General features: G+C 28.7%; 3 protein-coding genes across 4 annotated transcripts; all 3 read left to right on the top strand.

Moving 5' to 3' along the window:
• Positions 1-125: 125 nt before the first annotated feature.
• On the top strand, positions 126-2381 carry Bm5433 (NADH oxidoreductase complex I subunit, putative; the record flags this gene model as incomplete). Its single annotated transcript, XM_001895464.2, has 5 exons — positions 126-212; positions 571-636; positions 855-1019; positions 1598-1796; positions 2194-2381. 5 exons carry the CDS (start codon positions 126-128, stop codon positions 2379-2381), a joined length of 705 nt encoding a protein of 234 aa, XP_001895499.2.
• A 1455-nt stretch (positions 2382-3836) lies between these two features.
• On the top strand, positions 3837-6905 carry Bma-dbn-1 (the record flags this gene model as incomplete). 2 transcript variants are annotated; one of them, XM_043076226.1, is made up of 8 exons in its annotated part: positions 3837-3919; positions 4331-4386; positions 4538-4650; positions 4870-4956; positions 5183-5346; positions 5680-5885; positions 6161-6553; positions 6769-6905. In XM_043076226.1, the coding sequence occupies 8 exons, from the start codon at positions 3837-3839 to the stop codon at positions 6903-6905; spliced, it is 1239 nt and encodes a 412-aa protein (XP_042932160.1). The 2 variants fall into 2 exon arrangements, with proteins under 2 accessions (XP_042932160.1, XP_042932161.1); XM_043076227.1 differs by lacking the exons at positions 3837-3919; positions 4331-4386 and having other exon boundaries at positions 4546-4650.
• Positions 6906-8989: 2084 nt separating this feature from the next.
• On the top strand, positions 8990-11585 carry Bm2565 (PAN domain containing protein; the record flags this gene model as incomplete). The annotated part of the gene is made up of 6 exons (XM_001895466.2): positions 8990-9053; positions 9933-10132; positions 10511-10622; positions 10789-10910; positions 11037-11159; positions 11346-11585. 6 exons carry the CDS (start codon positions 8990-8992, stop codon positions 11583-11585), a joined length of 861 nt encoding a protein of 286 aa, XP_001895501.1.
• Positions 11586-11700: the final 115 nt, after the last annotated feature.

Here is an 11700-nt window from a genome sequence, read left to right as displayed (position 1 = left end):
AGTTTTGCATTATGTAGGGGATTCAGATTCCAGATAGTATTCTGTTACATTCTTTCTAAGGCATTTATCAGCTCCCTTTATATCTAGTAATCTAATCCACATTACCGATATAGATTGCTGGAAAGATGCAGGCACTTCTGCAAGCATACGAGGATATGCCTCCTGTAACGAGGATTTATACGACCTCATGTGTCTTAACTACACTTGCAGTGGTAAGTGTACGGTTTACTGATTGCAGCTTTTATTAGCCGAAACATTATCTGACAATTTATCTTACTCATGTTAAAATCCATTCAAATTTTGTCACTTTAAGTTGGTTCATTTATTACTAAATTGACATATTACTTCTTGTCAATAATTCTAATTATATTGTGATATTCTCTATTCTTTCTTTTATGGTTTTCTTTCGCTTTAACTTGTAATGTTGCATTTTTTAATCATACATATCACTTTTGACTTTAACTGCAAAAAAAGACATTACAAAATTTCAATAGCTTAACTCAAAGTTTATCTCTTATACTGTACGGCTATGCAGTAAATTATAGTTGCTTTTTTTTTTTTTTTTTTCAGCAGTTGGATTTCGTTACGCCATTTCACTTATATTTTAATTGGAATTTAATTATTTACGATTATCAGGTGAGTAATAATGTAATATGATTTACTTATATCCACAAGTTTCTTAAGTACTCTTTGTTTTTAATAGTACGGTTAAAAAAGGAGCAGAAATTATTTGTTATCGACCAGTAAGTGTGAATTCATTGACAGATTATTACTTGCCATTGTATCTAATGTCTAAACTTAGTAAAGTATTTGACTGAATTTTCAACTTTTTTCGCTTATAAAATTTCTTCCAGTTTTGGCGATTGTTGACATCGTTTTGTTTTTTTGGTTCGTTTGGGTTTAGTTTCTTGTTCAATATGATTTTTACATATCGATATTGTATGATGCTCGAAGAAGGTTCATTTCGTGGACGACGTGCTGACTTTGCCTTTATGTTCATCTTTGGCGCAACTTTTATGGTAATACATTTTATACATTTGCCTCTTTAAGCTTGGGTCTATTTTTATTACAATATCTCCTGAAAGTATAGCATGTTTTTAATATATTTTGTTTTTAAATATATTAAACAAGTAAGAACATATTATTCTTCTGGTTAGATTCATGAAGATTTTTATGGTTTTCTGTATCTCGCATTACCATAGTTTGGGAACTTTCAAATAGTACAAATGTTTGAGTGAAATTTCAGAGTGTATTATTTGTAGTGGATGTTTAGCTCAGGTAATTGACATCATTTAGTAATCAATTGGTATTGTTTCTTATAGAATTATCTATTATAAGTAAGTGCAGTTTTCCATGCCGTCTTTGCCCATTTAGTCAGTTTGAAATTGACTGTTTTAATGGTTTGTCTTAAAAGTTTAGAATAGCCAGTTACTTAGGAAGTACTACGTTCTGAAAATCATTTTCTTACTAGTTCGGATCTTATTAATCTAGGCATTCGTGTTAGGAAAGACAGAACAGTGTTTCCTATCTCTTCTTTTAAGTACATATTTTAAGTATTTATTTTTTTATGAATCCGAATCTGTTTATTATGTTTTAGATTATTTGCGGTACTTTTGTACATATGGTATTTCTCGGACAAGCTTTTACCATTATGCTTGTTTATGTCTGGAGTAGACGGAATCCATACGTACGCATGAATTTTTTCGGTGTTCTCAGCTTTAATGCTCCCTATTTGCCATGGGTTCTGCTTTTATTCTCACTGCTTCTCGGTAACAATGCTATCGTTGATTTCATGGGTGAGTTAAATTCAAATAATTTGGTACATTTTGTCGTTAAATTTAAAAATTCTTTTGGGAAATTGCCTGCAAATTTTAGTGTTTTGTTTTTGATTCTTAACTTCAATCAGTTTTATGATCACTTTGGAATATCAGCTCATTTGTTTCTTTACCAATTTCTTTACCACAAAATGAATTGTTCATCATATACAAATTAGACCAAAAATTTTAATATAAAATAATCGTTTTGATCACTCACCAGGTCTTACCAGTCATCTTTGAAACGGATTTTTAGCGGTCTTATGACTAAAGGACTGATATAACCTTATGCTTGTTTTACTACATTTACTCAATTCAGTCAATTTATGATAGTAAACTTCGTCGTTATTTTACTGGTCGGATATTTTCATATTTTCAGGAATAGCATGTGGTCATTTCTATTTCTTTCTGGAAGATGTGTTTCCGTTGCAACAGAACGGTTTTCGTGTTCTCCAAACACCTAACATATTAAAATGGCTACTAGATCCAGTTCCTGTTGAACCCGTTGATATAGATGAACGACCTGGAGGTTACAATTGGGGTGAACAACCACCTAGACCAGAATAGGTCCATAATCTGTCCTGTTATTGTTATTGTATTTCTCTTAAGGGAATTAGTACATGCATGAAGTTTCCTACAAATGTAGTTTGAGATATTTAATGATATTCTTTTGTTTGCATTTTTCACATCTTTTAAAAAGTTGTGACATTACTGGCTCCTACTCGTTTACCTCTTAGATTGAATATATCAAATCATTTATTTGGTGAGATTTATGATTATTGTTAAGTCTACTTATGACGACACATTTGTGAAAATGTCCGAATAGAGACATATCCAGCTGTTTTCTTTTACTTTCTCTATCGCTTTTTCTATATGCTGTGATATGACCTTGAAATTTAAACATTGTTTGTTTTTGTATACTTTTTTTTTCTTTTTTTTGGAAATACAGCCGCACAGCTGATATGTAATAGGTTTTTTTTTTTTTTTTTCTTTTGAATTGGGTGCATTATGTTTATTATGAGTGAGTACATTACATGATACATTTTAATTTATACTGTTTGTAAATTGGTGATTTCGCTTCGTTACATAATATAGCGGCTAACATATCACACAGGTAGTAATTGCTGACCTTTTCAATGTCATACTGCAGTTAAAATTAGAAAGATTTCATAGATATCATACAAAGTTATGCAAACTTATAACAGATCTTAATTTTTTTTTTCCTTTTTTTAACGAAAACTTTTTAAGGTATCTATTACAGGTTTCGGAGTGCAAAATTTGATAAAGGAAAGGATACTTTTTATAAAAGAATACAGTAATACTGATAATTAAAAAATATAACAATTCTACATAAAGTGATATTTATTAACTATCATGCAGTCTCATGACTCTAGGTAAAAAGATTTATTTTTTTTTAGTCATAGAAATATCTCAAATCCTACAGATTAGCTTTGTTCAATCTCTCTGTTAAGTATGAATCATCGCCTATTTTATGTATATCAAATTATTATTATCACAGACTGATTATACGTTACTAAATTTTAAGCACTGCATAAGAGAATATTCTCACAATGATTGATTCTGTTCAGTCACGTCACTCTCTTTAATTCCACTCATTCTCTTTTTAGGTCCTATCATACATACATTTTCTAGCTAGGATTTAACGAAGTGTCGCATGACGTGTAACATCCTTATTTTCACAAACTGGTTTAATATGTGACACGATTAATGCATTAATACGAGTGGTATCATGCTCATTTACGCTTTCTTAAATTGCGATATTGGCGCTACAGTTAAGAGTATTATTTTGAAGTGATACTTTTATGCGATTACATTAATTTTATAACGGTAATTTTGTCAACTCTGAGATAAGATAGTAGTAATTAATTTAATAGTAATTAATGTGATACATTATGATAAGGAAGTAGTTTTACTCAGTAATTGGATTGGGTATTTTTTTCTTTTTTTTCAGATAATAAAGTAATGTGTGCTGTGTGACTTAAGCATTCATTAGTCAGCGGTATGACGCTAAATGTGCTAACACATCAAAAAGATATTTTATCTGCTTATGATGTTATATTGAAATCAACAAGCTGTAACCATTGGTCAGTTTAATTCATTTCGTTCGCTTATTTACATAGGTGTTCAACTTCGAATGGCAATTTGGATACTTTTGAACTTTATTGATTATGTGTTATATATTTAAACTCTCTAAAGTCATGTTCGAATTTGGAATTCATTTGAAATTTTTGCATGAAATTCTAAATTTTTATGTGCATATGAAGTGTAATACTGCTTGTCGTACATTGTAATATTGTATTACACTTTTTTATTTTTTTCACGCATTAGCATTTTGTTTTCATTATAGCTCTTGTAGATAGTGTTAACGTTTTTGACGTTACCTGAAAGGTTAACTAATTAATTATTTTGATAATCTTTGAAAATATATAACGGAAAAAAAAAATCCACGGAGATATTTTTTTTTTTTGTTTTATTTTTAGGAGTTGTGATTTCAGGGTGATTCTGGAATACGAAAACAATTCGAATATCATTAAAGTGGCAGATACTGGTGGTACATTTTGAATATTGATTAATAGTAATAATTGTTTGACAGTTTGCTATATAGTGATCCTTTGAATGTGATTGAGCAGGTCTGTCTATATATAGGTTTATGTATCAAATCTTTTTTTTTTTTTTTTTTTTGTAAATAATTCTTTGAACAGATGGCGGTATGGAAGAATTGTCGACGAGCTTTACGGCCGGAAGATTGCAGTATGGCATCGGAGCTGTTAGATGGGGTGCTTCAGCAAGTGCAAAAATTGTCCTTATTCAGTGGGTAAGATTTTTCATCTGGTTAATTTGACTTCTGGAATGCTTCATCCGTAATTTCTATAATGTCAAAAAAAAAAAAAAAAAAAACGGATTTCTAAATTTAAAAAGTTGAGGTTTGGTAGCAAATTTCTGTGAAATATATTCCCAAGTTTCAGCATATTTAGTTTTTTAATTTTAATGTTTATGCGTACCGATGAAAATGTAAGACATTAGTATGCTTCAGCAGGGCGAAGGTGTACCATCGTCGCGTTTAGTTACAACCGCTAATCATGGCAGTGAATTGAAGCGATTCTTGCGTGGCATACATGTGGTATGTTCTTAAAATGAAAATGGATACGAACGTCTGTAGGTATTTGTGGTATTTTATTATGAATTATCCTTACTTAAGCTTTTTATGAATGCAACTGCCGAGGATTAGCTACTTTTTTGATTCTTATAGTTTTTACAGCAGATTAAGCGATACTTAGAAGCACTCAAATTAGTTCATTGCCAACATTTTAATTATCTCCTTCGTTGTTTTGTTGAGAGTACTTTAGATTCTAATTGCTCGAAACGAAGAAGATGTTGATATGGAAAGCATATTGCGTGTAGTTAGCAGATTGCCAGGTGTGAATGAAACTGTGCCAACTTTGACTGAAATTTCGGAGTTCACACAACCAAAGGCAGTTGGGACTACCTATCAACCTGTGAAACCGAAAAAGTCCATCCTCATTTCTCCTGCATATTATCTTTTTTCCAAATTTATAACATTTTGATATGAAAATTTCGTGTAAAAGATCTATCAGAAAAAGAAAACTATTTTAATAGGCACCAAAATTTCCACTTTTTGTTTTTCTTGGTACTACTGCTTAAGTGATAAACTAGTTTGATTATCGGTTTCTTTTAAAAAAAAATTATGATTTTACTTGCTGACTTGTTACAGTGACTTCTATTCTTATCCATACTCTTTAGTGCTATCTTAATATCTCACATTATTCCATATAGTTTGAACTTTGTTCACACAGTGTGATTCACATGGTCTTTCTTCTTGCAGTGAAATCGATACAGTCAGCCGAGAAAAATTCTGGAAAGAAGTAAGGGCTCAGGAGAATGATCGAATTGCGGAAGAAAGGAAACGAGAAAGGGAAAAGAATGAAATGGCTCTTCGTGAAAGAAGTGAGCTAAATGAAAGGATACATGCCCAACTTTGTTCAGAAGAAAAAGCTAAAAAAGTCGATGAAACTTCAAGCTCAACTATATGTTAGTTTAGTTCAGGAAAATTTCAAATATTTTAGTTGCTAAAAATTTTTTTGAGATAATTTAGGTGCAAACATAATGAAATTTTTATTTGCAAATTATTCAGATCTCATAACGCCATCGTTATTCATTTTAAATTTGGAACTTGAAGTGTTATTTCACATTTCATTGCATTAGGGTGTGTGAGAGAAATACTGCAGAAATGTGATTTTATATCTACAGTGAAGAGTAAATGATTAACATTCATTATTGTTTGATTTCAAAATTGCTTGTTTCAGATGAAAAAGATATAATTCGAGCGAATGATTTAGTACAGGTTAAAGGAACTTTGTGCGAGAAGGTATCCAATGAATCACAACTATTTATTGTAGAATCTCCTAAAACATTACAAGTGATTAGGGAGCAGACAGCAGAAAAAGCTTCAGGATGCACTTCAACTAATGAAGGGAATGCTGATATTATCGAAGAAAATGATGTTCTGGAGAACAAATCACAGCAAAGGAGGAGTGAGCAGGAAGTTGGATTAAAAAGTTCTGTTATTTATCAAACGGATGAAAATTTCATCCGAGAAGATACATTGCAGAAAACTGAAAGTGAAGTAATCGGAGTAATGGAAGACACAAAATCGTCACATGGAAGGAGTGCTATAGCTCTGTGGGATTATCAGGCTGGTAAGTTTAAATTTTTTGATAAGTATTGAGCAGATGAAGTTTGCTTAATATAAATAAAAACTTGTGTTATGGGGAATCAGCAGCCCATGTATTTTTTTCGTTTTTAATTTGGCAAATACTGTCATATAATGATCAAATCTCATTAGTTGTAAACTTATAAAGTTGAAATTTAAATAAATAAATAAATAAACTGTGAACTAATTTTTGGCTTTTAGCTGACGAAACTGAGATTTCATTCAATCCGGATGATATTATTACGGATGTGGATCAAATTGATGAAGGTTGGTGGCATGGTCGAGCTCCAGATGGTAAATATGGACTGTTTCCCGCTAATTACGTCAGTCTATTATGAACAATTGAAAGATTTCCAGTCCTTTCATCTAAAATTCCATTTTTTCTAAAGAACTTTTGACTCAAAATGTGATATTTCATTTACTAGTCCTTCATATATTACACAGAATGTTGTTATGGGCCTGGAATGTATTGCTATAAAAGTTCTGTAGTTGAGTATTTGTGGTTAGTTTTTTTTTTTTTTTTTCTCCTTTAATGACTAGTATTTATGATTGGTTTAAGAAGTCAATTATAAATTGATTTTAAAAATAGAAGTAGTCATTCGTTTGCTCATTTCTTTTTCAGAGTTCGTTTTGTCTACTCTATCTGTACCCATTCTCTGTCTTCCATTAAAAAATTTTCCCTTTTTGTGTACGCAAGTTATTAATTTATTGAGTAATATAATTTCGACTAGATATTTCTGTTCCAAAATTCCTTTCCTATGCAATGATTCAGCTTGGATCATTTTTTTTTTTTTTACCATCCTTTTCGATAACACTTAAGCAGTACTCATCTTTCTTTTTTCAACCTTTAAAACTTTTTTCTTTTTTTAAATCATTTTGCATATTTTTTTTTTTCTAGTTGTATTCAATAATTCGTTACTACTGATGATTTCTTTTCCTTTTCGTTTGTTAATCAGTTATCTTCTTTATGGAATATTTCTGTTTTTTTCATATTTATTCATGCTTACATTATATCGAAAACACAAGAATGCAAGCATATTCTCAGTAAGATATTTTGATTCATTTGTAAGTTTTATGTGTAAAATTATCATCAATGGAATAAATATGTGTTATTCATATGATTTTCTGAAATTGATTAGCACTTTTACATTTATTTCTTGCATACTGAGTCTGCTTTGTCATGTCCTCTATTCAATTACCTTAAAATGCTCTTTCCGTTCTGTGATTTTTAAACTCTGTACAGTGCAACATTATTCATTTTCTGTAAATTTGCTATTTTCATTGCTCTCATTCCTCATTTTGAAATTTGTTGATATTCTATTTGATAATATTCAATAAATATGAGATGAGATTTTTGTTCTCGACCGAGCTTTGAATTTTTTTATATTAGTATCATAGCTCAACATTCTCGTAATCCTCGTTACTCTATTGGTAATATGCTATCGAAAAGTTTAAATAACAAAGAACTCAACTGTATGAATGGGTTGGTGCTTGTGTTTGTTTGTTTGTTTGTTATTTCAACCATTTGAAGAATATTCGTAAAGCGCAAAGTTCAATTAAACTTTAGTCGGTTTGGTTTTTTTTTTTTTTAAATCACTTCTCTTGTTCGTAATTCACTTCTTACCAAAATTCCTCCAATACACGATTTACAAGTGCGAGAACAAGACTTGTTGTAATGAATTTTAAAATTTAAAACTAAATGAATGGTGAAGAAAAGAAATATTAAAAAAAAAAAAAAAAAGAAAAAAGTTAAATGAATGGTAGCTGATACAACGGTAGCTTATGATTGCTACACAAGCATAATTAATTTTTAGATAATTTAATCTTTCTAATGTAATATCTGATTTTTAGATAATTTAATCTTTCTAATGTAATATCTATAATATCAATAAAATACTAAGAGATTTTTCAAATTTATTATTCAAATATTCTAGCCATTTATCAATTTATAAATATTCATCTTCCTTAGAAACAGATGATGTCAATAAGATAGTAATAATAATTACTGATACAATGCATTCTATAATAATTATTGATACAATGCATTCTATTATTTGTAACATTAATACAACAAATTAATTTTAAAATGACATAAATAATCAATAAAATATAAACAATTATTGTAATAAATCATTAAAATAACAAAAATATTATAATGATTGATAGATACATACATACCAAAATTGTTCAATCATTGCTTTTGTTAATTGTATTGATGCATTCATCTCATTCTGTGATATTTCAAAATGTCCTCTTTATTTTCATTGGAGAAATTTGTAGAAGATGTATGTATATATGATGTACACACATATATATATATACAGAATAGAAGAAGAGAAAAATTGAAATTGTTAAATGTGTGTGAAATTGAGAGGAACAACGATAACCCAAAAAGGACTAACGACGAAGCGCAGTTTGTCAAATGACAACGATTATCAGTTTGTTATTATTCGTCAATGTATTTACAGTAGCAACGATACTGCAATGTAAGCATTACTTATATATTATGATTATTATTATTGTTATTACTATTACTATTGCTATTATTATTATTATTATTACTATTACTATTATTATTATTGTTATTATTATTATTATTATTATTACTATTATTATTATTGTTATTATTATTATTACTATTATTATTATTATTACTATTATTATTATTATTATTATTACTATTATTATTATTATTATTACTATTATTATTATTATTATTATTCTTTTTTTTGTCAAAAACTACTTAATTTATTAGATTAATGTTATTTTTTATAAAGAAAGAAAAAAATTTTTTTTTATTTAATTACTTTTATCATTAATTTTATTTTTATCTTGATGATATTGTATTGTTTTTTGTCTTTTTTTTATACGCACTGATAATTAAATATTTGAAATTATCATTGAAATTTTTATTAATGAAACATTATAATAATCATATAATAATTATTTTATGTGATAATGTTGTAGATGAAAATTTTTTCATTAATCCTTTTGATGAAACTATTCCATTAAATTTTAAATTTAAATGTAATGCTGACTTACTCATTTATAATTTTAACCTTAGTTAAAATTATAAAAAAAAAAAATTGCTTTTAAATTAAACTGAAATCTGTTTTTTTTTCTTTTTTGAAGACTAATTTTGAATGATAATCAATGATTATACTAATGTAATTAATGAACGAAAGAATTATTACTTTAATCTAATATATTTTCTTCAACGATACATTATCGCTTCCAGAATTTGAGATATTATCTATTTGTAATACTGTAAATTGTGAGATTTTAAAGAATTTCAGTAATTCATTAAATTTTTATTGACTTTTTTTTTCTTTTCAATCTTGCAATTTATCATACTCAATTTTTAGTGAGCGGTGTTGTCGCAGATCATACAGATCTGAATTCATGTTTTGTTTACAAGAAAGGTTATCGATTGGAACTGAGCGCAAATGATATTGAAAGTACGGAAAGTGTGGAATTTAAGGATGATTGTCTTAGATCATGTCTTCGATCATTACTTTCCGGTGGATTCATGTGTCGTTCATTGATGCATATGCCAAAAGATGAAGTAAAATGTTTTCTGCCTTAAATCGATCAATTTAAAATGTGAACGAAAAGAGAATAAAGAAATTAAGAAAAGATGAGATGAAATGAGAGAAGAAATTTTAGTATTTATTCTAATAATTAAGATAAAATTTACATTTGATTATTCAAGCAAAAATTGATTAATGATTATTTTGATAATACTCGGTGAATCAAATAAACGATCTATTTTCAGATTACTTTTCAGTTTTAAAATCTAAACATAACATTCATATTTGATTGAATATTGAAATGCATTTATTTTCAAAAAAAAAAAAAAATTCGATGATTCAAGGAGTTAATTTGATTTCTTAATTAATAAATTTATGGGTATGTGAAGATTAAATTAAAAAAAAATTTTCAGGACTGTGTACTCACTGCACTTGATGGACAAAAAGCTGTTCGTATAGAACAAAAACCATCTCACATACCTGTGAATTTCTATGAGAATTTATGTGCCAAACTTCCAGTACAAGGTTAATCTAACTTATAATTTTTAAAATTACATTCTAGATATACCCAGATTGCAATAATGCAAGTTTTATTTTAAAGATACATAAATGAGATAGACTATTATTATGTCTCCAAAAAGAAAAGAGGAAACGTTTGAAAAGAGTCGGTAATGATGATAAGAAGTTGCAGGTGGCGTTGTTGAAGGAATGTTGAGAGGTTTCCGAGGTGGAAATGGCATGATTAAACTAACACAAATTCAAGGTTCTAACTCGTTTGCACTTATAATTCTGGATGGTGTTCATGAGAAAAAGGTTTCACTTCTAATTTTGTACTTTGCTTTTGATCATACTAAATATATATTTTTATATATGTAAAAGATAATGGAGATTGTTCAACATTTGGACTGTTTCTTACTAATCTAAAATATTTTTCTTCAGGATTTTGACATCACTTACTACAACGAAGAAATCAAGGACTGCTTTAAAATGACTACGGATGAGAGAAAAAATGGAAAGAAACTGCTAACTTTGGATTCTGATGGTGCAGGAATGGCTGTTCAGGTAATTTCTTAGTTGATGTTTTGAAAAGATTCCTAAACTGATGGGATTATAGATATATCTAGTTCAAATTAAAGTTAAAAAGAATCATGAGTGAAGAATCTGAACTTAACAAGTTCAATGACTATTTCCTTTCCATCATTTTCAAAATTTCATTGAAATATTTTCAAAAATTTAATTGAATTAAAGCCATGGACCGAAATTGAATTTGACATACTCAACGATTCAGTTCTCAATAAAACAGTTACTGTAGCGGAGACAAGTACCGGTGAAGTGATTCTCTGCGGGAAATTAAAAGTGAAAGGAAGTAGGGAAGAGTGGGAAAGAGCCAAAAATGGTATACAAATGTCCAGCAAATTTTGTCTAACTGCTATCCTTTGTATTCTGGTGAGTGTTTTCAAACAAATTCATGACCTGCCTTTGATTTAAGAATTGTACATAAAAACTTTATACAGGAATTTGAGATTAATAAATCATACAGCGAAGTATTATCACTGTAAACAATAACATTAACAGTAAAAATTGGCCTGTCATACACTTGAAG

This window comes from Brugia malayi, assembly GCF_000002995.4.
Source record: "Brugia malayi strain FR3 genome assembly, contig: Bm_v4_Chr1_scaffold_001, whole genome shotgun sequence".
NCBI classification, from domain to species: Eukaryota; Metazoa; Nematoda; class Chromadorea; order Rhabditida; family Onchocercidae; genus Brugia; species Brugia malayi.
This window is presented reverse-complemented; position numbering and strand designations above follow the sequence as displayed.